This window comes from Diplodia corticola (assembly GCF_001883845.1).
Source record: "Diplodia corticola strain CBS 112549 chromosome Unknown scaffold50, whole genome shotgun sequence".
Taxonomy (NCBI): domain Eukaryota; kingdom Fungi; phylum Ascomycota; class Dothideomycetes; order Botryosphaeriales; family Botryosphaeriaceae; genus Diplodia; species Diplodia corticola.
Genome location: NW_017971529.1, coordinates 205,948 through 233,537, shown reverse-complemented (window position 1 = coordinate 233,537; position 27,590 = coordinate 205,948). Strand labels below are relative to the sequence as shown.

Below are 27,590 nucleotides of genomic sequence, written 5' to 3'. Positions count from 1 at the left end.
GGCGAGGTGGATGCGGATGGGTATGGAGGCGGGGGTTCTGGGTTTGGGTTTCGCTATCAAATATTTCTAGGCGAGGATGTAAATTGTGGTTCTGCTTTCAAACATGTCTAGGCGAGGATGGGCTGGCGGAAAATTTTGCAAAAGGATGAAAGCATTGGTCTATGGCTTCGAGCGTATTAGTATTAAACCAGTTCTATGTCTATTTTCAATGATCGTACATGCCTTCATGCCCACTCATAAGTCCCCAATGACAAAGTGAATGAATACATTGCATTTTGAATTGTTTCCCCAAACACCATCGTCGTCGAACAGCTTTACTCCTCCGAAGCCTGGTGCCCTTTCCTCGCTTTCACAGTCTCCTCCTCGACGACAGCAGCGGGCGCCGGCTCCGCACCAGTAGCACCCTTGGCCTTGGCCTCAACCTCCATCATGTACGACACGATGTCATCCTCGTTCCTCTCCAGCATCTGCTCGTCCAGCTCCTCCTGCTGCTTCTCCTGCTCGACCTTCTTCCTCTGGCCCTCCAAGTTCCTCTTCAACAGCTGGGTGATGGCGAACACAACGGCGCAGCCCACCCACATGATGTTCCGCTTGCCATAGTAGCCGGCCAGCAACACATAACACCCCGGCGGCACGACACCGCCCTCAAACTGATCCGGGTGCTCGACACGCACGACGCACTCGTCATACGCCTTCGTAACCTTGGTGTGGATCTTGTTCACCCTGCACGCCGTCGTCTTGCAGTTCACAAACTCCTGATCCCACCCGGGATACACAGCCGCGTGCATGCGATTCAACCAATCCAGCTCCTTCCGCCACGCGAAATGCTCGCTCGCCCCGCCCTCCTCGTTCGTCCCAACATCGACCCACAGCTCCGGCTTCTCAAACGGGTACCTCTCGCCCTCGATATTCCCCGCCCCCTGCTCGATTCGCAACACGCTATTCTGCGGCGCGCGCATGTAGCTCAACCGGAACCCCGCCGGCGCCCCCGGCACCACCTCCCCCACCTTCGTGATGTTATACTGCACCCCATACACCAGATGCGACGCATTCCGCCACACCTCCTCAAACGCGACGTCGCCCTCCAACGCCACCTCCGGCGCGACTTGCCCCTCCTCCGCGACGAACAACCGCAGCGCCCCCGCCACATTCGCATCCCCCCCGCTCCGCACGGGGAACGCGGCGTCCGACACGGTGAAGCCGTTCACTTGCGCGCCGTCGTCGCCGTCGAGCCCCAGCGTGCGCGTGATGCGGAAGTCGAATTCGAGGACCCCGTCCTGCAGGTTTTTGCGCGGCCGTGTGGGATCCGCGGGGAAGCACCGCGCGCACGCGACGGGGATCTGCACGTGTTGGAAGCCGTGGCCGCCGGCGTCGGCGACCCGGATCGGGAGGTCGGAGAAGGGGAGCTGCGCGTAAGGCGAGATGAGCATGTCTTTGCGGATGGGCCGGAGGCCGGCGGCGGCGAGGGGGGGGAGCAGGCCGAGGCCCGTCGTGGTGGCGGCGGCGAGGATGGTGGAGGCGCGCATCGTGGTGGTGGTGGTGGTGGTGGAGGTTGAGGTTGTGGTGGTTGTGGTTGTTATGGGTGGGAGGGAGGGAGGATGAGGTGGGAGAATAGGGGAGTTTTCTTGTGGGAAGTGGTGGTGACGGGGCGAACTTTTTGACAGGGCGGCGGCGGTTGCGGTGTGGAGAATATGGAGCTAGGGTCGGGGTGGATGCAAAGGCGGTGAAGGAAGGGCCGTCCGTCCCCGCTGCGTCATTTTTCTCGGCGCCGCTCGGGGCCCGTCTCCCCGGCCGGGTCCATGGGTCTGAGACTGCAGAAGCTCGGTGCTATTCACAACTTCATCGCGCTACAAGTGTCCCTAGTGTGTCCATTGATTGCTAACTACCGACTCCGACGCCAAAATCTCATTCGCTTCACATCCGTCGTTGAATTTTTTTCCGAGTCTTTATAGCTTTTAAAAACCTACCAACCCTGGTTGAAACCCCCAAGAACCAAAGTATGAAGCTGGCCGTGACAAGGGAAAATCATGAATTGTCGTAAGGAATCTCGGAACTGTGTTCGATCCCGCAAGAGAGCCGCCCAACAGCTGACGTCAGAAGACAGATTAGGTTCCGAAGGCGTTGGGACCAGTAGCCGACGGATCTACCCATTCATCCATGTCTGGATCCGAGATGCGGACATCTGTTTGGACCTGATGGTTGACCGGAAAGAGATTCCCAACAGATTCCCCACCATTGAAGCTGTTGTAGTAGGCTGACACTGGGTGAGAGTTGCCGGCGATATTGACGTGCGCAATGTTGTTGACCTGCCTGAATTGTTCACACGCCTGGGGTCCCGGTGAGAAGGGCCGGGATAGAACGATCTGAGGCGTCTGAGTGCTCTGGTACTGGAACGAGACGTGCTGGGGATTGGGAACCGTCACTTCCCCTCCGACCACCTCGCCGAAGAAAATCGTCGCCGAGTTTTGCATCCCATCATCGGCTGGGGCAATTGGCGGGTCCTCCTCAAAGCCAAAGTCAAAAGTAGGCCCTGGAGATGCGTTGCTGCTCACTGGAGTGCTGGCCCGAGAAGTGCAGGAGCTGCGGTCGTCGTCGCTTTGCAACGCGTGGAACTCCTCGAAGAGCTGCTCTTGCACGTCGCGCACGAGGCTCTTCATCGCCTCGTTCGGGGTCGAGCCGAGCCTGTGCTGAAGAACGCGGTCGGTATGGGCTTGGAAGTACCGGTGGTAGTTATCCAGCTCTGAAGAAGGCGCGCCATGGCAATCTGTGAAGAGTCAGCATCCGTCGCAGCTGGACGACAGACGTGTAGCGGGAGAACCTACAGGGCGTATAAGGCATCTCCTGGTCCTCCGGAAACAGTACACGGAAGATTTCCCGCCACTTTTTCTCGTCTGTATTTATCTCGCTCGCCTTCATTCTCTTCTTCACCCGTTCTCTTTGCTTCTGATCGAACCCATCGTTGTAGTCTCGTTGGTACCCGCGGTCCCAGCAGAGGGAACGAGCCTCTCGTTCGTGTCGGTCATGTTCATCTTCTGTATCAAAGCGTTGGTTGCATCGAACGCAGCAGAATATCTGGTGACGTCGGTACAGATGCTCCCTTTGTCATGTTAGCACCGGGCCATGCCCACCATTGTTCTCGAACACTTACTTCAACCGCGCGATGCTGGGAAAACCGGGATGAATGCAAGACGCCCGCTTGGGGGGCTGGTTGGGCGCGCGCTTATAGTAAGGACAGGCGAGGCGCGGCTGCGATTCTGCGGTATCGGGGCTGAGCTGGCGTGGAGGTGCAAGCCTGTCGGAACTGCCGCGGCGTGCGCCTTGAGCTAAACTGTGACTACCTTGCGCTGCAGGTCGAAACGGGTACTCATGGCCGTTCATGCGGCAAGCCTGTCGTGGTACGTGGGGTAGCGGCGGCGCTGCAACCTGAGAGTGCCGTCGGTCTCTTAGCCGCCGAAGGGGCGGTATGGTGGGCTACTAGTCGGAAGTATGGCGGGAATAGGCACGGCAAAGTGAGGTAGAGGCCTGAAATGATGTCGAACGTCCCAAGTCTTCTCCAATAGCACAAGCGGGCGCCCACCGGAGACGAGGGGCGGATTACTTCTCGGGGTAATGGTAGGATCGGATCGTTCGCACGGGTGGCGGCGGCGGATTTATTTGTGTGTGTGTGGATCAGGAGGCTGAAAAGGCGCGTCGGTGGAAATACGCATCTGAGAGTTCGGTCAAGCGGTCACACGCCTGGGTGGAGCATACGTGCAGGCTGTGCATACCCGTGTGCAGCTTTTACTGGCAGACATTGCACCTTGATTACCATGTCCTGCGTCCTTGTCCTTGCGTTGGCACCGCGGCGTCTTCGAGGCAGACTCATCAGAGCGCATCCCGCCGGGTTGCATTATCCTGCATGACTTACCGCCCAATCAGGGCTGGTTGCGCTGTTGCCGCTCAAGCGGTCATGCTACAGGAGCGCCTGCTTCGCCCGAACCAGGCGGTCTGCAGCCCGGTGAACATTTTGGGATAACAGCCTTGCACGTGCAGTGGCTCAGCGCTTCTTCTGAAGTTTCCCAATGACGTATTCGATTTCCCTGGTACGGGCATCTGGGCCCGCTACATGATGGATGGTATTTGAGATTTCCATCCTCGAAGCTGAAGAAAGAACCCGAGCTGAGCCCGCATTTGCCAGCCTCAGAGCTTGATAAAGACCAAGAATCTCGCACAACATCGCAATTGATTGTGCATGCCACCGGCAACTACGGAGGAGTATCTACTTATAAAATGTCCCTGATTATATTATTGGGCAGAAAAGAGACATATCAAGGGAATCACTGTCTAGATTCAGGCATTTGTCTGTCATCAGGGTCATTGGAATCACTAGCGCGCATGTGAGAGTCAACAAGAGATCCTAACAAAGTTGAAGCCGCTCGATGTGTCTTCCTGAGATGAGTGCCCGGCGGTATGTCATCCGCTTGGTTCAAGAGGGTTCCTACAGTAGTAGTGAGCATACGACACATGTAATTAGAAAGCGCCCTGCGTGTTGTCAGCATGACCGATGTTTGCAGAATCACGGCCATCTCACTTGCGGGATCAGCCTATTTCTCTCTTTCACGTTGTCCTATAAGAGCTTCATCGTGGCTCTGCGAAATACCGGAGCTCGTCGGCATTTTCTCCTCCCAGATGAGAAGCCATTGGCGGGACGGCATTGGCAGAGCCGCTTGAACGACGAAGTATGTTTTAGTGCCGCGATCGGCAATCTTCAAAGCGTTGGTGGGTCTGAAAGCTCACGGCGGGGAAGATTCGGACGGTAGAATTTTCTGCAAGCTGAGATAGAGCTAGTCCACGGTATCTGGACCGGTAACGAGCGCATAAAGAAATTGACAAAGCTCTCAGTTTCTGCGTCCAGAGATGGGGATGTCAGCAGGGGGTGAAAAAAAAAAAGGTGTCAAGGTGCGTTACAGCATTTAGCGTTTTTTTTTTTGCAATAACGGTCCCGCGAGACATTGGAAAGGCAAAAATTGAGTTCTGAAGACGAGGCTCTGCTGGAAAATTCTTCGGAAAGGTGAAAAATGCTGTTGGTGTCAATTGAGAAAGTGCGAGCGGACAACCACACTTTTATGGCTTGGATAGATGCTCACAAGTTGAAATCGTAGCAGCATGCATGCACACCTTCGCGTGCTGATGCGCAGCCGCGTAAGGGAGCCGCACGCCGCGCGCGACTCGAGGCACTGCCAGCGTGGCGGTTGGTCATGCGGACCTCAGCTGGGATCTGCGGGGCTCCGGTTGGCCAATCATGCCCGAAATGGGTGTGGATACACTGCGGTGGGAGCTGAATGCGTAATCTCGGCTGCGAGGCTGCGGCAGGGCATATCTTGGGTCCACAGCGGAACAAGGCAGACACTAAAAGAAGGCAGCCAGAAGGCAGCCGGTGCTGCCTCCGCGGCTCTTCCGAATACGACGACTTGCATGCGTTGACCCCACCGTCATGGTTTGACGCAAAGACTCAGCCTTGGACGCACGCGTAGGCGTTCAGGAGCACGAGGCTCTGCTCTTGCGGGCTGTTGACTGCATCCAAAAGCAGCTTGCATGCCAAATGTATCTTCATTGTCTGCAAGAACCCGCCCAGCCAATGCGAGTGTCTATTGACCAAACCCTCATCCAAATGAATCCAAAATGGTAGAAGTAGCGACAGACGTGATCGTCATTGCCAAAAGCAAAAGAGAGGGGTGATTCCCAATCTAATAGCCGCCGTTTGTAGAGTCCAACGAAGGAATAACCAGGATCATTGGCACATTCCCATTCCAAATCAAATATCATAAGCGCGCCAGCCTTGCTCACCTCCATTGCCTTGGACTTCATAGGCTTCAGGCTGAACTTCGCAGTGTGGAGAGTGTCTGTGCTGATTGGTGACGGATGTCTCCGCAAACGCTGGTGGCGCATCAGGATACTGACCAAAACCGAAAGGCTCCCACCCCTCGGTGTGCGCGTTCGAATGCTCGCCTTGTTGAGGCGGCCAATGGGGGATATTGAGTTCGGATGATGTGCCATCAATGAAAGAATCAGGTTGAGTCGAGGCTGAGCTCAGACCAGAGGCTGAGGGTTGCGTCCAGGAGCCCGGAGGATGCTCATATCCGGAGAATTCTCCGGCATATAGCGAACCATTTGAGCGGGTCGCTGCTCCTGCACCTTCTTCTCTAGAAAGAGCACTGAAGTTGGCATATTGACCATCGTTTCGATCATCGGGGTACAGTGAGGTGTCTTGTTGACTCTGGTACGTCTGACTCTTGAGACCTGATTCTACGAGGTCGATTATTTCCCCGTGGCATTGCTCAGGGGCGGATGATGCTTCAAGTGCTGTCCTGACCGTCTCCAACAAGCGTCGAGTATCAAACTCTGGATAGGCGGTAGCGCTCTCATGGTCTAGATAAAATAAGAATCATCAGGCCATACTGAATTTTCAACGCCTGTCTCAATAATGGAAGTCGCAAAATACTTACGAGGAGACGGGATGTTCGACATGTTTGAGGCATCTGGGAAGAGGATCTTGTACATATCACGCCATCTGTCTCCAGGCTTCCGATGGATAGATCTCCTTTTCAACTCATCCCATGTGCTTCTTGGAAATTCTGTCAAGGAGGGGTTGGTCCGTGGCTGACAGACTTGATGTGGAAGTCGGTGATTCTCAAATGCGGCCTCGTCTTTGTTGAAATCCACATGACATCTTCCACATTGGAATTTGCGACCGTGGCATCGAAACAGATGCTCTCTGGAAGAAATCATTAGAAACATTTTGGAAATTCCGTTTTCGATCTTACTTTAGGCGAGAGACATCCGGCCAAGTGTGGGTACAGGAAGTGGGAAGAGTTAACAGGTTCTCGCATTGTGCAAACCTCTTCTTGTATGGACAAGAAAATCGTTGAGGATTCGGCTGTGGAGTAGCTATGATTGCAAGCCATCAGTTGAGCGCTTCCTTTTAGGCATTTTACTTAACAATGACTGACTAAGGGAGACAGCATTCGAGTGCGTTGAGACTGACGATCTGGACGGCCGGCGACGATGCCCGTCTCTGATTTCTGTGTAAGCGCTCATCTTTACTCCCGAAGAACGATGGCAGGAAATACCTACTTTTATCCAACAAAAAAGCAATCCAAAGTTGGCATCGCGAACGTCGCCTACATCGGAGAGATAACCAGGGCCCGCAATCAGGGAGACCACTTTTGTTAAATGCCAGCGTTGATGCCCAACCATAGATGGACAAGCCATCAGGTAGCCATGCAGATGCGTGAGGGCGCCTGTACGCAATTTCGTGCATGGTGCGGGCTAACCCTACGAGCTAGGTAGTCACCGCCAGTCCGACAATGTGTCTTACGACGCTGACGTGTTTTTATCTGTGTACTTCATCGGGATTCGACTCTTTAATCTACACAGTGTTTCTCTTGGCGAATGGCTATGGATCGTAGCGAGAGGTGTCTATCGAGGCGCAAGTACTCCATGCGAGCTCTGAATGAGTATGAAAGCCGGCCTAGTGGGTTCCCCGGTGAGATGTTAGCGTCTTCCAAAGCAGGTCCACTTGCAGTCACGAACGCTTACCGTTGAGCTTATTTTGAGGCTTTCGGTGATTCCAATGAGAGATGGTGTCACCATTGGCCTGGCCCGTCCGTGTCTGGTCCTGTCCGCTCCGGCCACGTAGCAGGCGTATGCTTTAAAACGACGGGCGCGGTGGCCCTTCCTCTGGCTTGTTTCAAAGTCTGAACGCGATCGCGTCCTCGTCCGCCTTGCCGATTTGACTCGTTGTCAAGTCTCTACGTTACCGATGTTCGTACGAATGGTTGGACGACGGGCGGTCGAGTCCGATCCATGGAGGGCGACGGTCTACTACAAGTGAGGCTGCTCGACGAGGCTTCTCAAGCTAGGCTGATCTGCGCTTAGATGGATCCGGGGTTCATGATGGGTACTTGGAGTTGCGGGGGTGAAGGTGTGGAGGTTGTGTTGGGGTGCAGCACGTAACGACAACGGCGGCCCTGCCGCCCCCACCGGGCCACCACCCCTCCATCAGCTATCGCGAAGCGAAAGCTTGCGTCAGCCGAGAACTACTGACGTCACTGGATTTTGAGACACCTTCGCGATTCATTGCAAAACTTTCTAATCAGACAAGCTCTATGCAGACCTCTGGCTGCACTTGGAAACCATGCCAGTAACACAACATGGAATGGCCGACTGGTTCCGCTCAACCGTAGCTTCGGCAATGACCTCAAGGAAAGAGAGGAGCATATCGCGATCGGATACCAAGCTGGGGTTTCAGAGAGATTTTCACGTTCACGCACTCTCAATCACCTGTTGAAATTCCAACATTCGCACAAAGCATCCATCCACAAGACACTGTGCCAGAACAAGCCAGAAATCTGCATTTGAATCCCTCTACCAAGACGAAAACACGAAAAGACAAGGTTCCGCTCAGGCTTTCCATGAAAATCACTTGTAGCTTGCAATGCCCTCGTGCAGCCAAAATGAACCCTGCAGCGATTGCATTTTGCTATGAACCAAACGAGAACTACAGCATATGGCTTTTTGGTACACTGAAAGCCATGGTCGGAAGGTTGATAGCAATCAACATTGCTTAAGCTGTTATCAGTACGAAAGGGCTTTTATGGTTCGATGGCGACTTGACCGCTGAAAGTCCGACACCAAAATGTGTGGATCAATGATGATTGAGGGAGTGTCGCTCTATGTAAAGCAATACATCCTGATGGAGTATCTCGGGTATGTATCAGCCGTGTACGAAGAACGACCACCGCGATGCCACGTTCAGAGATCTGATTGATATCACAAGTAAAAACCGACACCCGGTAAGAGAGACGTCTGCTTTGGTGTTTGATTCTCTGGCTACTCAACGTGGAGAACCTAGTCCCGTGCTCTGGGAAGTGTCTGTCTTTGACGAAGTCCGCTTATCTCTCGACTTGGGTATCGCGAGCAAGGAGTCGTTCTATGCAGGAGCAAAGTTCTCGGACAGTGTCTGTAGTGTAGGCATGGATCGAACGTCTGTTGAGAGAAAGCACCCCTCAGCTGCGGTAATGTGGGTTGGGCTCGATTCCTGTAGCGTCCTCGGCTGATATTCAGCGGGCTGATACATGCCTCCGTTTGTAGGTCCAATGTCGCTGACAGTCTGCAGATCGGCGTCAGCTCGAGGCTGTGGTGTACCAAGTCAAGGCTGGAACCGATCCAAAGCCCTCATCGGAGTGCGTGACCCGCGGTAAAGACTAGAGTGCTGCGACAAGACTGACACCCGGTGCTGCCGAGTTGTCAATGTATCAGCCTCACATCGAGTGCGCCGTTGCGCAAAACGCACCGTTCCGATATGCGTAGTGCCTTCAATCCCGGAAAGTGTCTGTGTAGTACCAAAACGTATTCCAGGTGCGCCACTTGAGCCCCCAAAGCGAGCAAGTGAAGTGTTGAGACCGATGTTACTGCATAGTCAAGGGCGGCTGAGGCTGTAACACTGCGAGATTGGTGACAGGCGCGCTGTGTGCCACCAGCATAGCTACCCTTTCATGGAGCTCTGGTCATGTTGTAAGTCGCTGCGGTTTGACAATGCGTCAGGACATGCTTACCGGTGGAGGATCGAATGCGGGGGATTGGTGAAGGCGCAGCGCGGTTGTCAGCAGACTACCTATCGCGCTTGCAGGATGTGGGCTGATGTCGCACTCCTAAAGCTCTGCGCCGTCGCGATTCCTGTAATGGTGAGCCAGCGCATACGTGGAGCAGCCTATGGTGAATACGCGTCTTCATGCCGGGACACAGATGTCAGGTTCTGGATGTGGGTGTCGCGCGGCGCGCGGCGCGCCGCGCGCTGCAGCCCGCTCAAGTGAAATGGCTGCCTACGCATGGCTCTGGTGTTCTCACTCAGCGACCACTGCCGTCCATTCTACTACTCCTAACGGCGCTCATAGAGCTGCACGTGTGCTATCTCTTGCGTCTACGCATGATGCTTTCACCGCGCTTGCCCGAATGATAGCCTGCATTGAACTCTGCGTGATCTGGTGCTCACCTACCAAGTCCCGGAGGCCACCAATGACGTAGCTCCTGCCTAACTGAAGCAACCACGGGCCCTCGGTGATCACCAGCCCTCCAATTTTGGTCTAGCGTGGTCGGTTGCTGTGCCAATGCGCGCAGCTGGCCCCGTGCCGCCGGATCAACCTCTGCCTCCGGGACCTCCATAAAAACCCCCCTCCTCCTCGCCCCCAGCTCCTCTTTTCTTCTTCAGCTCTCTTTGCCTTCGGGCTCAGATTCTATGCAGTAAAAGTTCTTTATAGTTTAATCTCTATAACGGCCCTACGGGGCCATTTTACTTGATTAAACCAGTTTTTGGACCCCGCCTTGGGGCCGCTGAGCACTGCTCATGTTCTGAGGCACAGTGTCGCTCTTATTGCACTGACTGGAGCTGATGCGAACTTACTTTCTTTTCGTCGTTCTTACTGGCCTTGAGCTGGTGATCGAGGAAGAGGATTAAATTAAGAGGAGCTGGAGGAGCTCCGCCTGCTCAGTGTCTTCGCTGCCTGTGGCTGGCGCATGCCCACCAGATAGCTTGACTTGCGCCAGTATCTTGCGCCGACGCCTTGCTTGATCTGCGTCTGGCTGGGACGTCTTGCTCACGGGCGGGCAATGGTGCCGCGCTGCCACTGTGATGGCGAGTGGCAATCTTGGCTCGAAATTCGTGCCGGGCAGCGAGCGCATGCGCGTTGGTGGCCAGCCCACACGCGTGTCGCGCGGCGTCACCAAATGATGTCCCAGATGCTGTGGGTTGCCTCCATGCGCGCGTTTTTGAAGTATGGATATGAGGCGCTCACGTATTCCACCATGGCGTGCGCGCGATAGATCCAATCTCAACAGCGCCCGCCGTGCCGTCTCGACGAACAATGCTGGTGTCATGGCCGGTCCGACGACAGTGTTAGCAGCAACAGCGGCTGCCTCACCTAGAGTCTTGCAGGCTTGCAGCATGGGCCCAATGGACGGCATCTCTCCTATCGACGAGCTTCTTCTGCAAAACCGAAGCTCACCTGCCGAACGGGCCGCCCGACCAGGCCAGTCACCTTACCCTCCAGTGAGAAACCTTGGGACGGCTCGAAGCTCACAATTGGCCGGAGGACACTTTCTTCAAGCAAATATATGGCTATGGACAGCGATTCGGCGAGTTTGGATCACAACATGGGCTCTCATCGAGCAGCAGGGGCGTAGCACTCTACGTTGGGGCATCTGGTATATCACACTCAAAGCACGGCATTGACATAGCTGGGGTTGAGTCTGGCAGAGCTTTCCACGTACGAACAGGCTAGCTTGGGTGAGAACCGGGGCTCTTTTGCCTCTGCCGTCACTTGAGCATCTGCTTCGTTATGGGCCGCGCTGCTTTCGTGGCCCTCGACCAGCGGCCAGTGACAGATGGCGCATCGCTCATCCTCCGGCACCAGCACTGCATGGTCCGACCGCCTTCGTGGCTGATGCCACCCTGCTATGACCGCAGATCTGCCTTTTAGCTGCCGCCGACAGTGGACAGGTATAAGTGGGTCACGATAGAGCCGGAGGCGCTGGGCTGGGAGTGACGGGCAAGGAGGCCGGGATGAAGCTGACGTGCGTGCGTTGGAGTCCGACACTGAGGAGCACTGTAAATTTGTTGGGATCGTATACGTCTTGTCGCCGTTGGCACTCATTGGGGGAGGGAGCGGTGGCATCGGATGTCAGTGAGGGATAGTGCAGCGGCAAGGCTCTTGACGCATGGAAACTGCCTCCTCAAACAGTCACCTTATGTTTATGGGGCTTTGCGGCCGGGGTAGTGATGGACGAGTTGTTGCATGATGTTCTGGGATTGCGAGTTTCAACACGGTGGCGGACATCTGGACAAGCATTCCAAGGACGGGCCATACTGTCACTAAAGCAGTGTTCGATGGCTCTGTTGCGTATCGTCAATTTTGGAGCTGTCATCCAATGTGTCGCTCGGAATTGTATAGAAACCATGTTTGCGAATTGTCTGACGTGGGGGCATTTCTCCAGCACAACACGTCGGCTTCCGCCTCACAAAGATATTCCTGCATTTCTGACGGAAAGCGGACGGGCCTGTTCGGTTAACGAGGCGTAGTGAGAGAAGGGCGCCGCGAGCCTTGGCGATGTAGCAGTTGCAAAGCATGACCGGAGAGTGAAGTCTCGTCCTACCCAGACGCTCTTGCTTCCAGACCTGCCTCGCTCCACCACAACCCGACAACTCCACGATCGACGCGACCAGGTAGTCCGCACCATCTCTACCCCACAGAGCCTATACGCTAACAAGATCCTCAAGCTCGTCGGAGGCTTCCGCAACCGAAAGCGCACAGATATCATCTTATCCAAGCTCTCACCCTCAAGCAATCCGCCCATCAACAGTCAACACCTCAACCGCGACCGCTTCGCAACCAGCAAAAAAAACCCCTCTCACAATGCGCACCCTCCCCGAACTCCTCTTCGGCATCAACGACGCCGACTTCCGCCTCATCCTCCTCGCCGTCCTCTGCGGCGTCCTCGTCGGCGCGTCCACCTTCGTCCTCAGCCGCCTGCAGGGCCTCACCGGCCTCGACCCGCACCTCGCGCGCCTGGCCGACCTCACCTGGCGCGACGCGGTCGTCGACACGCTGGCCCTGGCCGAGTTCCTCTGCACGCACGCCGACCCGCTCGACCCCGCGCGCCTCGCGCTCCTCGACTACCTCTGGCTCGCGCTCTTCGCCTACGTCGCCTTCGAGCAGCGCCTGCTGCACCTCCCCGCGCGCCCGGTGGCCAGGCCCGCCGCCCGCACGAAGATGGTGACGACGACGACGACGGGTGCGCGCGGTAGGCGCTTCTGCTGCTGCCGCACGTGTGCGTGGGGGTTCTCGGATGGCGGAGACGATGACGACGAGTTCTACGAGACCTATGATGGCGGCCCGGCGCGGAAGAGGGTTCGCAGAGGCTGCGTTAGGCCGAATGCGATGCGTGGCAGGACGCGTAGGGGCAAGGCGGCGGTTGCGGGCGCGGTCCACGCGTTTGCGCCGGGCGTCAAGATGGCGGAGAATGAGGACCCGGATGCGTAGGCGCTGGGCTGGAGTGGACTGCTGGCACCAAACTGGTGAGATATACGATGGGTTTCTTGGGTTTGGACTCGGTGGGGCTTGAATAAGCTGTGATGACATGGAATCGATGGGGAGCTTAGCGCTTTCTTGGTGGTTGGTTTGCTCTCTTTCGGTTTCGGATGTGAGCTCTCGTCCGGACGTGGGTAGTTGAAGTGCATGGCGGGGTGCATATTCGTAGGCTCAATGCTCACATCTATTACTTCGACTGCTCACGTGAGAAGGCTTCGGAAGGTTCAAGGAAAGCAAACAGACGATGTTGCTACTGCTTATGCTGCTGCAGGTCCTGCCTTTGCGGGTATCTGCAATGCTGAATCAGCACACTTCACGAGGACGATGGCGATGACGGTTCATATGCTTGCGGTTTAGCGCAAGCGAATTTGGGAACAAAGCACGGGGGCGGGACCGGGTGATAGGGGGCTCTGGCACGCGGGTGGACGAGACCCCGACCAACGACATCGATGACGGCAACAGACAGAGAGGCTTGGACCACGCGGCTCCTTCGATGGACATTCCCGAGCCATAGTGCTGACGGGCTAACGGCGTGGGTTTGTGGGGTACAGCGTCCCTGCGTCTAAGGGCTATGGGGGAGAATAAGCTCGTCGGAGTGTTAGCTCGTCAAGGGCACTTGGCCGGCCTGTTCATTTCATTAGCGTATCTCAGGATGGCAGTCGGTTTGTTTGTTCATGCAACATGCATGTGAAGCAAGACTCTACTACGTAGGCCCGTCGATGGTGTCGACACCGTGGATGGCTTGTTGGCAGAGATGGTGCCGGCTCAGTTGCTGGCCATCTGTGGGATCTGAAGACAGAGACACGGAGACGGCGATCTGCCAATGTATGGATCACTTGATGCAAGGTGCCGTGAAAATCAATGACGGATAGCAGACAAGAATGCCAGAGACCGGCTCACCAGCCTTCACGGCTTGGACTTGGACTCCACTGAGACGTCTAGAAGGCTTGGCTGTTCCTGCAGTGGTCGACGCTGTGCTGTAGGCAGGTGCGTGCGCCAGTGCCACGTCAAGTTCGCTCCCCACCTGCTTGCCCGCACCCCACATCGGAGTGGCATCGGCGTTCAACGTTGAGGAAGCTCTCGAGGTCCAGCGCGTTGTCCGGTTACGTAGCAGCGGCGCTAATAAGCTGGCGTGCTTCTAGAAGGCAGCTCGGGTGCGGGCTGGGAGATCTGGCGTTGGCGGGCTGGCACAGTGGGATGATGGACGCTCGGGTGGAGACAGGCCGAGACAGCAGGGATCGGCAGGCGGGAAGCACGCTACGATCTGCGTTCTAACGGCCTGATCGAACATTCGCTGCAGAATTTGCGCGGCAGCGCTCACCGCAGGTTGGGGCGCATGAAGACGGGGCGCGTCTGGCCAGTGGCGGCGGCGCTGAGCAGTTCGCGCAGGCAGCCGGAGGTGCATGCGGCGTTGGGCTGCAGGGTGATGACGAAAGGGCGGGCAATCGATAAAGCGGACTGGCCAGCAGGCGGCGGCCCTGCATAGCGCCGGAAATGAGACGGCCAGGAGGTCGAAATAGAGGCGCCAGGGGCCGGGCTCGCGTGAGAGCGGCGGCCACACGTGAATGACGGCGGGCAAGGACGTGTCTTGTTCACCGCTCCTGTCGCCCGCGCCATGGTTGCGGCTAGGCAGTCCAAGGCAAAAGCACAACAGAGCCAACAGAGCTGCTAGCCGGCCGCGAGCGAAAAGTCATCGCGCGCCGGGCCAATCAGCGCCGTGGGGGGGCCGCGCGCATGCCTGGCGGCGATCCCTGCTGCCTCTACCGCCAGAGCGACTCCTGAACCACGCCCGTGATAAGCTACCGCGAGCTCCCTGCCGCCCTCCACCACGTTTTGCTGGTGTCCCTCCCCGCCGCCCGGTCCCAGCATCACTGACAGCCCGCTCGCCGGACCTGGCCCGCCATTGACCCTCCCGCGCGACGCTGCGACCTCCCTCACCCGCGTCTGGCCAGCCCTCGCGCCCCACCACTCAGTCTGAAACAGCGTCCGACGCACTGCTCTCGCCGCGTCGTCTTATGCCTGTCGCGCGCCAAACCGAGGCCGCCTCCCGCCCGCCCGCCGCCGCCCAGAGCGCCTAATCTTGATCACGATCCCCGTGCCGACATCATCTTGCACGCCGCCCGCCAGCGCCTCGCTCTCCTCCGCACCTCCACCGACTGCACGCCGTGGTCGCCTAGGTACGGTTCCTCACCATGGCGCTCGACGAAGCTACCTCGCCGACCGCCGACTCTCCCGTCGACGACTTCCAGAACTCACGCAAACATGACGGCGGCAAGCCCCTGCCCACCGACTCCATGGTCACCGTGCCCCTGTCGCCCACCGACGGCAACCCCGTCCAGAGCCTCGACGCCGTCGCCGTGCCCAAGCCCGAGATCACCGTCAACAAGACGCGCGACAGCAGGATAGGGGCCTCTGCCCCGAGCTTGAGCGACGTCGCAGAGCACGCCGGCGAAGAACAGAAAACCGCATGTGAGAGCCCGGACGACGGCGCAGAGAAGACCAGGAGCAGACCATCCACCATCGGCCGTCGCTCGCGCAGCGGCAGCTCCGGCTCCGCCGACTCGGACGAGAAGGTCGATTGGGAGCAGCTGGACAAGAAGGAAGAGCAGATCGAGCAGGATTCACGCTCCGACGAGGTTGGCTTCTCTTTGACCTGCACCGAGACACTGATGCTGACCCCCCCGCCCAGAGCACCGCCCTCCTCCTCGCCCGGCTCGAGCAGGAGAACCAGGCCATCGCCACCGACCCCAAGTCCGCCGCGTCCAAAGCCCGCTCGCGGAGCCAGTCGCGGCCGCCGTCGATGAACCAGCTGAAGAAGATGGTCGAGGACCAGAACAACTCCGAGAGCGTTCGCTTTTCCCTCCTCCCCTCGCCGCCGCCCATGACGGAGCTCGAGTTCTGGGCCGCCCTCGTGCGCGACTACACCGGCACCGCCCAGCGCCTGCCCACCCTGACCTCCAACAAGATCCGCGCCGGCATCCCCGCACCTCTGCGTGGCGTGACGTGGGTCAGCATGGCTGGCGCCCGCGACCGTGGCATCGAGGAGCAGTACGAGCGCCTGTGCAACGAATCGAGCCCGTACGAGAACATGATCGGCAAGGACATCGGCCGGAGCTTTCCCGGCGTCGAGATGTTCAGGGACCCCGAGGGCGAGGGCCAGAAGATGCTCGGTCGCGTGCTCAAGTGCTTCAGCTTGTATGACGACAAGATCGGGTACTGCCAGGGTCTTGGCTTCCTCGTCGGGCCCCTTCTCATGCAGATGGGCGACAAGGAGGCCTTCTGCGTGCTGGTCCGGTAAGTACACCATTGTTTGCGGCGTGTAGGGGCAGTGTACTGACTGCGCACAGCCTCATGGAAGACTACGACCTCCGCTCCTGCTTCCTGCCCGACCTCTCCGGCCTGCACCTCCGCATCTACCAGTTCCGCCGCCTGATGATGCAGCACATCCCCGAGCTCTACGCCCATCTCGAGACGATGAACATCGAAGCTGCCTACCTCTCGCAATGGTTCTTGTCTTTCTTCGCCGTCACCTGCCCGCTTCCGATGCTGTTCCGCATCTACGACGTCATCTTCGCCGAGGGCGCCTCTGAGACCATCATGCGTGTTGCGCTGGCCATCATGCGCAAGAACGAGTCGCGCCTCCTGGCCTTCACCGAGTTTGAGGATGTCATCCAGCTGCTTTTGTCGCGCTCGCTCTGGGATCCCTATGGCTGCAACCAGCAGTCGGCCGACGACCTTGTCAATGACTTCTGCAGCTTCACCAGCGTCGTCACCCGCGAGCATCTCCAAGCTCTCGAGTCCAGCTTCAGGGCGGAATCCAGCGACGAGACCGTCTCCAGGGGCTTCTTCCCCGAAGTGCAGAGCGCGGCGCAGAGGTTCCTGGGCCGCATCTGGGGCCCGGACAAGAGAAACACGACGGCGACGCTCAGCCCGCCTGCGGACAAGCCTTCGCGGCCCGTCAGCTTCATGAAGCGCACGGCTTCCAAGCAGAGCATCGCCTCGACTCTCAACTCGGTCGAGGCGGCATCGGACAGCACAGGTAGAAGCCACAACAGCACGGCCACCGCCATGACCGAGCTCACTAATCGCGAATCGACAGCCGACGCCATGTCGGTCAAGTCCATGAAGACAGGCAACGTTAGGCACACGATGATGTCGCACCACGACCGGGACCTGCACAGCCAGATTGAGGACCTCCTGACCGCCCTCAGCGAGATGCAGCGCGAGCACGCCAACCTGGCAGCCCAGCTGCAGAAGGAACGGGAGGACCGCCGCGAAGACCACCGCGTCGTCCGCGGCCTCGTCGAGCGCGTGAAGCAGGACAAGGGCATCACCACCACGACCAAAGCGCAGCGCCGCCGCACCTCGCCCCTCAACAGCATCGACGACCTCAAGAACAAGCGCATGTCGACCCCGCCTTCGTTGACGTCCAACGAAGACTTCCAGGGCCTTGTCGAGAAGATCGAAACCCGCTTCCCCGCCAAGGCGCAGCACAGCCGCAACTCGTCCGTCTTCGAGACCAAGCAGTACCTCCGCGAATCCCTTGCCCGCTCCAAGGAGCAGCTCCACCTCGAGACGACGCGCTCGCAGTCGCTGTCCCGGCAGCTTCTGGACGCCGAAACCGAGACGTCATCGCTACGCAACCAGCTGGACGAAACCCGCCAACGGCTGCAGGCGTCCATGATTGAGAAGCAGCGTCTCGAGCGCCACATCCAGGACCTGAAGCTCGAAAACCAAAAGGCACGCAAGGCATCGACGTGGTCGGGCTCCGAATCCGACGTGCCCAGCCTCACCCGCTCCGACACGGCCGACTCGATATCCTCGTCCAACTCGAACAAGGGGCTCCGTGAGTTCAAGCTCGGACGCAGCAACACCATGCGCACTCCCACCAAGACCCGCAACAGCTTCGGCCGCATCGCGCCGACGCCCAACACATCGGCCATGGCGCCCACGCCGGGGCAGCGTAGCTCGACTCCGCACACGACGTCGGCGTCGCCCATGTTCGCCAAACGCAGCTCGTCCCTCTCCGCACATGCCGCTTTGACGTCGACGCCGCAGCCGGACCCGTCGAGCGACGATGCTCTCCTTCTTGAGCTGGTCAACGCGAAGACGGCCGAGGCCGTTGCGCGCCAGGAGCTCGAGGAGCTTCGCGCGCGTTTCGAGAGCATGCGCAAGATGCTGGGCGTGGCCACGCCGAGCTCTTCGAGCGGCTCCACGAGCGGCCTCACGCCGCAAAAGTCGGCGACCAGCGATGGTGGCTTCTTCACCTCATCGTCCAAGCCGCCTGGTAGCTCTCACAGCACGGCGAGCACCAACGGCGGCGGCGGCGGCGGCTTCTGGGGCTGGGGAAAGAGGAGTGTGAGCACCACGGCCGCCGAGGCCAAGTAGAGGGGGGAAGAGGGGATGCTGATGCCGCAATGCCCAAAGTAAAGAAAAAAACATGAAACAAAACAACCGAAAAAAAAAAGACATCAGCGCTCGCGCCACGAAAAAGAAAGGACTGTACACTATTGCACGCCACACGCGGCTCACAATCGCGACGATCGATGTAATGGAGAGCTACAAGGCTTGTTCCTAGAGCATTTTCTCTGGCAAGAAGCCTCGACCACCTCACATTACATACATACAATACCACGACACCTAAAAAGGCTCGGAGTGGATTGTTGATGAAGTTCCTGTTTTCCTCCTCGTTTCATGGCGGCATTTCGTTTTTTTCTTCACTTTTTTCTTGTCATGAGCGTTGCAACATTGCACACAATGTTTCTTCCGAAGGGTCCTTTTGCTTTTTTTCTTACATACCGGGTGTTATGGTAACATTCTGGGAGGCAGCAGGAGTTTGCTGGGACTCCTTTTTTTCCCCCTCTTATTACTTCCGATGGGAGAGATGAGATGCTTTTTTCTTTTGCTGCTGCTGCTCTGCATGGCGGATATGAAATACGAAAGGAGAGGAGGATGTAGACGAAAGAGAGCGGATGTTGGTTTTTTTTTTTCGCCGAGTCAGTCAGTCAGCCAGTCAGTCAGTCGGCTACGAAACGGTGAATATCGGGGTTTTGTTCTTTTTTGTTTTTATTTTTTTCACTGAAAGCTGGCTTGACGTGGCTGGAGAAAGTACGGGCGGAGGAGAAGAAGTCGCTGAAATGGTGGTGGGGGGCAGCAGTTTAATTATCGGAGATACCAAAATTCGAGATGTGAATGGCTTTTTTTGTTCTCTTCAATGCTCCTTTTTTTTCTTTGGCTTCACTGCACTGTGCTGCGTTGGGAACTGGGGGAATCGTTGACTGATGAATCGATTGCGGGCTTTTCGCTATTGAGTCTTATCCCTTCCCTCCCCGTTATGGGAACGTTGGTTCGTTCGCGCCGCCCAGATGATCATATGTGTCAAATTATGGACATGGATACCGCCGACTTCACTTCAACCCCACTCACCCATCGCATCCAGCACTTTCCAGCAACTTACCTATCTATTAGCATTGGCCCAGACATGTCCATGTGCAATGGTTGCTTTGCGCACAGCAAAGCCTTGCTGATCAGTATCGGGTCAAGCTCCGGGCGAAGTCTCCAGCTAGACTTCTTCATCGGTACAAAAGCTCGGTCGACGAGGTTCAGGGTCTTTCCCCTGAGTGGTGGCATACAGGAAGCAGTTACCACAGTCGTTACGAAACAGCTAATGTAGTGTCTCGATCTAGAAAGGACGGTAGTGGGAGAATGAGCCGTGGAGGCAGGCACTGATGCGTGGTGTGGTGTCCTCAAGGCGAGGGTGGGCACCACACGGTGGGATTGGAGTTTGTGACGTCAGCGGCTCATGGGGAGCGCGACGCGAGAAGGCGCGGGAAGACGCGGGGGAGACGCGCCGAGTCGCGTCGAGGATTTTTTGTTTTTGCTTTTTTGAGCCGCGCAGGGCGGGCGGCAAAGGTGGGGAGCGGGGAAGCGGGAGAGCTGGAGCTGGCGGATAAGCCTCCGCCTCCTGTAAGCACCTCTGTTTCCACGCACATCTTGCCACAAGACAACGGCCAGACCGGGCGACAGAGATTCATCGCATGCACACGTAGGCTTTCAGCCTCATGTCTGCCTGTTTATTCTGCGTGCGTTGGCAACCGGTCAGACGGCAGAGCTGCAGTGTGGTCGCACAGTCAGCGTGGCCGGTGACGACGGACCACTTGTTTTTGGACGCGTAAGTGGCAAGGTCGCAAATGCGACATATGTCTTCGTATTCTAACAATGCAGTGCATGGACAGAGCTCGATTGCGCAACGCTGCAAAGCCGTGGGGCTACTTGTCAATCTTTCCTCTGATCTTCCATCGCAAATGCGCGTTTCCAACCACGCCTTGCATCATGTGGTATGTTGTCCGTGCAAGATGACGTATTAGAACATAGTCTGTAAAATGGCCTTGTTGCCTTAGGGTCAAGGGATCAAGTATAAAACTACTTTAACCTCGCCCAAAAAGGCATTTCTCACATTTCACACCCGCCCGAATTCCAAAAATCATAAAAGGTTTGAGGCCCTGCTCACCATCTGGCAGTTATAGTCTAGTGCATCATGGAGGCTTACCACTTTTACAGGGGTAACGCTACCCGCCTTGAACAAAAGGCAAACCAAGTCGTCCATCGCTCCCTACATTCGGTAATACTCAACACTCTGAGCAGCGCAGCATGATACTCACTACTGTCAGCCCCTACGAGCACAGCGCGCGACCTCACACAAACGCAAAACATTCGCTTGTCCATACAGACAGAAATACCCGTCATGCGCAACGCGAGCTGCATCCTGTCTTCATGCCTTCCCAACTTTCGCTCGCGTGAAGTGAGCATGATATGGGCTTTGAACATTCTCTTTAATTGCTGACTGTCGATAGGGAGCATCTCCTTAGATCCCATATGGAAGAGCGATACGAATGTTCGAGATGCCACACCGCCTTCGACACTCCAGCCTTATACGAAGAACACATCAGGTCCGCGGAACAGTGTGTTCAAGTTCAGCAAAACGTTGCATACACCTTCGGAGGGGATGTTGAGAAAGTGTTGAAGAGACGGTCCCCTAGGGGTATGCCTGAAGAAGACAAGTGGACAGAAGTGTACCGGACCATCTTTCGCGATGAAGAGGTCATACCATCACCTTGTACGTACTGCCCCTGATACAATGTTCCACATCCTGGGTCTCTTACTAAAAACCCCTGTTCAAAGACCACGATGAAGTGCCTCTCGCAGAGTTCCGCGCTTACGCTCGTGAAAATCATCGGCAGCTGATACTGAACGAACTTCACGCCGTCAGCACTCAGAATCCTCTTCTCTCCGGTCTCTCGGAACCCATGAAAGAAGAGATGGCACGGATATTCTACCAATGCCACGATAACATGGTGCAACAATTCCAGCAGAGTCAGCAGCCCGAACCATCTTTCGACGAGACGGCTATGACTCAGCCGCTCGATTCAAAAAACATTTCTTCTGCCAATATTCCGAATGCGAATAGCAGCAGCGATATCGGCAATACTGGGATGCAATGCTGGGATTCTTCAGTGGATTGGACCGCTGGATCCTCTCTGCTGCCGATCGTGGAACATATCAATTTACCCCCGAGTGCACCGCACGATGCCACCAACAATCAATTCGACATGAAGATCAGCAATCATACCTGGACGGACGCTGGTGCTGGATCTCAGCAGCCTTTTTCGACCGGGGATTGGGAAGCTGTCTGGATTGATCCCGATTCTTCGGCTGGTCGGAGCTCTATTCGGCCAAACGAAACGCCATACACACCAATGCAACCTTCTACCAACGACATTGCGGCTTACGGACAGAATCAGACCCAGCAGCCATGGCTTGATACTGCTGATACCTTGCCAGGGAGCATATACGATGTGTCCCTTTGGTGAACTTCGGCCAGCCCTTCGAATCGGGAGAAGTACTCAATCTAAATCTAACAATGTCGGGTTAGAGTGTCAGCACAGTCTCCGAGTATGAAAAAGAAATGGTCGAACTTCTACTTCCGCACCGACAACGAGACATTTCTTTTCTACGATGGCATTCGAGGCTTTGAGGCTGAGCGCTTGAAAATGTCTGGAAACCATAAAGTCAATTTTCGTACTCGAAACAGTGATAGCGAGTTCAGGATTAAAGTCGTCGGCAGGAAAGAGCATGCATTGAGACCCTAAAGTCGTGTCTCGAGCATCATATGGCCAGTAACTCTGATATCGAACAGAACTTATCACTTTTCCGAGTGTTTGTCGAGATGATGGGAATACTGTGACAACAATGGGGGATACATACAAGGCGGAAAAGGCGTTGGAATTGTCATCTATAGATCATTTCTCGGGACTATTCTTTCTTATATCAAATCGTTGCAATCAACTTTCCATGTCTTCATTGCGGGACTTCACTCGAGAAGATAAGGATGAGAAACAGTCCAATGGACAATGCTTCGGCCGACACAAAAGACAACCCTGAACCCCATGCTTATACCATTCTAACCACTTCTTCCTGATCACCTCTTTCAGAGGACGCTTGATCAAATAGCACCTTCATGTAGAATGCTAACATCCAGAAAACGCGCCACTTCTTCCCCGCCGCTCGTGGTCTCTCAGGCGTTCACTCGTACTTCAGATCCTACCCGACAGCCAATAAACGGTGCATGCCATGGCTAAGTATGGCACTCAGCCCCCCCGAGCCGCCTTACCACCGCCATCCACGCCGGCTTGCGCCGCCGAATTCAACCTCTCAGCACAGCGGCGGCACTGCAAACCCCTGCGCCCTTACACTCACCGCTGCGTTCTCCGCATTTCGCGCGCGGCGCGACCCGGCTCGTTTTCGTGTGTAGCATCGGAGACGTGCCGATACTCGGTGCTGTTGGCGGTGCCTCGTCGCGGAACGGGGGCATACGTTGGGGATGGGTGGTATGCAAGGAGGAGGCGGGTGACGGAACATGTGCGGCGGCGAAGTTGGAAGCGGCGGAGCTGTGCCAGGTGGCGGAAGACGCGTGTCGAGTCACTTTGGGGCTGGCTCACTGTCTTCGTTCAGTAGATTGGAGCGTGAGAAAGGGGTGGAGGTGTAACGCGTCGTGTGGAAAACGTCGTGTTTGGACCAACCGCGTCACTTACGGTCTGGCTGTAAGGTACTTGCGGACGTGTGCCTGGATTTCCCGGCGTGCACACGGGTGACTCGGGCGCCTGCATTGACGACAGAAGTTGCCGGTATGAGGTTGCTTGCGAGCTCAGTATCGAAGGAAACGGCATTCTGTGTGACCCACGGGCAAAGCTGCATTGCTGAACAGTCAGAGTATGTGCAGAGACGCGGACGAGGCAGTGGCAACGTATAGTAGATATCGAGCCTCATAGAGCATCGTACCCGCCGTAGGCTGTCCGCTGCTCGTCCCAGGTCTTGTTTCGGTATGAGCGGAGCTGATGGGTGTTCTCGCGGTGGATGGTCATGTTGCTGCTGTACTCCACTCCGAAAGGTGGGTCTCAAGGGTACTAAGAGCTTGTCGGCTATTGAGGAGACGGGATAGCGCAGAGGAGACGGCGCAGGGGAAGGAGCTTTGCTTAGACTTGCACGCGCTGGAGAGGGCGACAAATGCCTCTTCCTGCTCGAACGCGCTTGTGCGTACCACATGGTATGCGCCGATGGAGGCGCCGGCATGATCATTATGCGCAGCGAAGGCGATGACGTTGGCTGGTGCAGAAGTAAGCAGTCGGCTGAACCCAGGGGCATCTACTCGCGGAGTAGGAGGAAAGTTGCTCGTGCAAGATTGAAGTGGCAAAAAACCGGTAGACGCAAAAGCCCGGCTGTAGTCGCGTAGAACAGCGCAGCGCCGCATCCTGCATCTGCGCCCAAGTGAAGCTCGCTTCGCTGTCGCATGATCCAACTCCCTTCCTCAAGTCCCCGCTCAAGGCGAAGGAAGCTCAACGAAAAAAGTCCCAACCCGCAGGATGGGTCGCATCAGCCCGAGGCAGTGCAATACGAGCGACACTGTGAAGCCGAGGGGATAGGGAGCCCCCAGAGCTCCCGGCTTCGAGTTCCAAAAACCAATTTAATCAATAGAAGTGTACCCGTAGGTACGTCCCGGCGATTAAGCCAAAAAGGAGGACCACTGCACATGATCTAAGCCAAAAGGCAAAGGGAGAGCTGAAGAAGAAAAGGCTTGGGAGGAGGCGAGGAGGAGGGTATTTAAGAAGGGAAACCGGGGGAGAGACGGGCCGGGCCGTCAGCTGTCGCTGTTTACCTGGCAACGCGAGGCTGTAGGTCAGTGGTCCGTGTTTGAGGAAATCACGCCCGCGTGATAGTGTTAGAATCTTCTGGAAGGCATAACACACTCTGCGACCTGGATTTGAAACTTCACTGGCGCTGATTGCGGCAGGCGGGAGTGGAAAGAGCAATCGGTTGCAAACCTAGCTGGAAATACACCTGAACTGGTTTTCTCCCGCGCATGCTCGAAGGTCGTAGAAGGCCCCCCGCGGCATCTCGAGTACAATCTCACCATTCAAGAGATGTTAGAACAACCGTGATGGCTGAGAGCAGAAACTGTCAAGAACAAAGCGGTATGACAGTCATCACTCGTCGGAGTATCCTTAGGGGTTGTTTCTGAACAATGCCATCAGCTGTCCAACCGCTTTGCAGTCTCAAACGGAGACAGCAAATGGACCTGTCCCGATTTTCCTCTACTGAAGGCAAAGACGTGAGAAAGATGTTGGACAAAGCACACATTGCACTAGGAGTTCAAGGAACCGATCTCGGCCTGCTTATGCCTATGCACGGAGATTGTGACCGGATAACTGGCACGAGAAACTTGTAGAAAAGAGAGTCTGCAATTGTATGTATGTACTGTAAGCCCGCTCCACTTCCAGTTGTTTCGAACAAAAGAAGCTGTGTCAGGCAGGGCACAATCCAGACCCTTCATCTTCGAATGACCGTGCTTAACGATGCCAATAGCCCGACGACCTGTTCCGCTCGCACCAGCAATGAAAAATAGCGAAGAATAGCATATCCCCTGCCACCCTGTCCGCTTACAACAAAGTGATCTTGCTTCTTGTAATGCAACCAACCAACCAAGCGACACACGGCTACTCGCCGCGAACTCCGTCCCCGTCCCCGTCCACCTGGCCCGCCCAATCACTAATCCTAATCCTCATCGCCGTATCCCTGATCGCCCTCCTATTAACTTGAACACTTACCGAATTAACCGACCTCTCGGTGAACGTTAGCCCATCCACCATCCTTCCCGCATAGTGCTCGTTGAGCATGGGTGTTGCCTCCGCGCACGTGAGACGCGGGTCATTCACGAACAGACTTGTCAGGTAGGAAACCTCCTCCTCACCCCAGACGCGATGGAGCTGGGGGCGCAGGACTTCTGCGTGCCTGTGGTCGGCGTCGGCGTCGAGGTTCGGAGTCGGCTGGGGCTGCTGGGGCTGCTGGGGCTGCTCGGGCTGCTGGGGCTGCTGGGGCTGGATGGCTTGGGCGACGGTCTCGGCGGCAGCGGCGGCAGCGGCGGCAGCGGGCTGGGCAGTGATGAAGGCGCGGAGATATCTGTTCCAGATGAAGTAGAGGACGCGCTGCGGGCGTGAGGGTAGCGTTAGTCAAGTGCTCTGCGTTCGTGGTCCACCACGAGGCCTTCTGTTTGTGCGAAGAGACGGAAGCGGGTGCGCTTACACTGTCCTCGGGAGTGGCCGCATCGTGCAGCAGGAGCTCGACTCTCTCGCGGATGACGCCCTTGACGTGCATGCGGATGGACTCGGCGTCGAACTCGCCGCCGGCCTGGACGACCGGCATCCGTTCTGGTACTACTATCTGTAGATTGGATTGGGTGACTACGTCCATCATGAGCTCCTGGATCTTGGCGGAGGTGGTGGTGAGTAACGCGGTGTCGGTTATGACGATGCTGGATGACACGGCGTTGTAGAGGGCTCGGAGGAAGTGGAAGCAGGCTCGGTTGTTGAGGCGAGGCGGATCCATGATTTGCAGTTTATCTTTTATTTGGGAAAGAGATGCGGGTATAGTGAGCTTGCTGTTGGTAGAAGTTGGTGGAGTGGAGGTGCTGGGCGGAAGGTCGGTGGATGTCGTCACTGGGCAAGTGCGCAAGGTCTTTCCGCAACGGTGGTCCCGTCACTCGCAGTTTCCGCGCGACGCAGACGCCCGTCCAGAGGCTCAACTTTCCATGCGGTGTCGAGTTTCGCTGTCGGCCGCTGCACATGGCATTGGATGGCGGCATCCGCCACTGTCACTCCCCGTATTCGAGACGGACCTCCACTTGGCACAAGATAAATAGTTGACGACTCCCCCCGCGCTCACAGTACAGAGAGGTCAAGACGCTGAGAGCCAATGGCAGATGCGAAGCCTGGCAGCTTGGAATCGGTCGCAAGATCTGAACTTTGGCGCTGCGCATGCTCAGGCGGCACCCGCCACCAACACCCACGGTCTGTCTTCCTCATGAACAAGAGCAGCTCGCGCAGCGCACAGTAGAGTGACGCGATACCGGTACGATCATGTCATCAAGCAGCGCATACTTTCTAGTGGAATAGCGACCAGCAGCCGCTTGGCGCAGCTGACGCCGACAAGCGGACACAACACCAGTGAGAAGACCGCTTGCCAAGACACGAATCATCGCGACCTCGCTCAGAAGGAATCCATGCCGCTGCCAGCTCACTGTTTGTTCTTCCTTGAAGCCCTGCTCAAGCCAAGGCAATCAACGAAAAAAAAAATTGGTCGCAGAAATATCTGCGCCACTAGCGACAAGATGCTTTTTCTTGTGCTCCCCCACACACATTGATGAATCGCAAGCAAAAGAGCTGAAATGTGTTGGGCACCTAACACCCCGTTATTCCCGTTGTGAGGTACCAAAATGAAAGAGACTTACCTGGGCACCATGAGCAACGATGGCTCATGGTGCCGGAGTTGTTAATCTAAGCCCGAGGGCAAAGATTGCTCTTGACCTAAGCCAAGAGCCCGAGGGAGCATGAGGAAAAGAAGAAGAAGAGGAGAGGATGAGGCATGGACGGGAGGTTTATATGTAACCCCAGAGGCAGTGGTTGGAAACTGGTCAGCTGCCAAGGCCCACAGGTTACCTGGGGGACGCTAATAGCCGAGCACTCTAGGCACCAGCGCGCCTCACTAACTTTGACGTGATTTGGTGATTGATGTGAGGGGCAGCGTGGGGCTCGCCCGGGTGATGCTCAACGGTTGGTGCCCGTCGGATTCGCATTGCACGACCCACACCACAGTTGCCGCATAGCAGGCACAATATTGCTGCACAGGTTGACGCTCTTCGGCATTGTGCAGCTTTGTAGTGTTTCAGCTTGTTTGAAGTGTTTCATCATAGAGTCCAAGCTGGGCAAAAGGAGTTCTACCGGTCGAAACCTCTGGAATATCTGACCCGACTTTCGTGATATCGCGGGCACAGTTTTACGGTCAAGCGTCATCAGTTTTCAGTGTATCATGGCAGCAAAACTTAGATAGCTGTACTTTGCTCTGCGCGAAGAGAGC

General features: G+C 56.4%; 7 protein-coding genes across 7 annotated transcripts; 3 read left to right on the top strand and 4 right to left on the bottom strand.

Annotated features, from left to right (window-relative positions):
• Positions 1–314: 314 nt before the first annotated feature.
• Positions 315–1,526, bottom strand: BKCO1_5000071 (uncharacterized protein; the record flags this gene model as incomplete). Its single annotated transcript, XM_020276667.1, has 1 exon — positions 315–1,526. The coding sequence occupies one exon, from the start codon at positions 1,524–1,526 to the stop codon at positions 315–317; it is 1,212 nt and encodes a 403-aa protein (XP_020127549.1).
• A 579-nt stretch (positions 1,527–2,105) lies between these two features.
• BKCO1_5000070 (zn2 cys6 dna-binding protein) lies at positions 2,106–3,378 on the bottom strand (the record flags this gene model as incomplete). Its single annotated transcript, XM_020276666.1, has 3 exons — positions 2,106–2,764; positions 2,823–3,097; positions 3,149–3,378. The coding sequence occupies 3 exons, from the start codon at positions 3,376–3,378 to the stop codon at positions 2,106–2,108; spliced, it is 1,164 nt and encodes a 387-aa protein (XP_020127550.1).
• Positions 3,379–5,794: 2,416 nt separating this feature from the next.
• Positions 5,795–6,507, bottom strand: BKCO1_5000069 (uncharacterized protein; the record flags this gene model as incomplete). The annotated part of the gene is made up of 2 exons (XM_020276664.1): positions 5,795–6,408; positions 6,486–6,507. The coding sequence occupies 2 exons, from the start codon at positions 6,505–6,507 to the stop codon at positions 5,795–5,797; spliced, it is 636 nt and encodes a 211-aa protein (XP_020127568.1).
• A 5,942-nt stretch (positions 6,508–12,449) lies between these two features.
• On the top strand, positions 12,450–13,076 carry BKCO1_5000068 (uncharacterized protein; the record flags this gene model as incomplete). Its single annotated transcript, XM_020276663.1, has 1 exon — positions 12,450–13,076. One exon carries the CDS (start codon positions 12,450–12,452, stop codon positions 13,074–13,076), a length of 627 nt encoding a protein of 208 aa, XP_020127567.1.
• A 2,240-nt stretch (positions 13,077–15,316) lies between these two features.
• BKCO1_5000067 (gtpase activating protein) lies at positions 15,317–18,512 on the top strand (the record flags this gene model as incomplete). The annotated part of the gene is made up of 3 exons (XM_020276662.1): positions 15,317–15,760; positions 15,814–16,418; positions 16,472–18,512. 3 exons carry the CDS (start codon positions 15,317–15,319, stop codon positions 18,510–18,512), a joined length of 3,090 nt encoding a protein of 1,029 aa, XP_020127510.1.
• A 2,963-nt stretch (positions 18,513–21,475) lies between these two features.
• On the top strand, positions 21,476–21,994 carry BKCO1_5000066 (uncharacterized protein; the record flags this gene model as incomplete). Its single annotated transcript, XM_020276661.1, has 1 exon — positions 21,476–21,994. The coding sequence occupies one exon, from the start codon at positions 21,476–21,478 to the stop codon at positions 21,992–21,994; it is 519 nt and encodes a 172-aa protein (XP_020127522.1).
• A 3,238-nt stretch (positions 21,995–25,232) lies between these two features.
• Positions 25,233–26,063, bottom strand: BKCO1_5000065 (uncharacterized protein; the record flags this gene model as incomplete). The annotated part of the gene is made up of 3 exons (XM_020276660.1): positions 25,233–25,253; positions 25,286–25,663; positions 25,761–26,063. The coding sequence occupies 3 exons, from the start codon at positions 26,061–26,063 to the stop codon at positions 25,233–25,235; spliced, it is 702 nt and encodes a 233-aa protein (XP_020127521.1).
• Between the last annotated feature and the right edge of the window lie 1,527 nt (positions 26,064–27,590).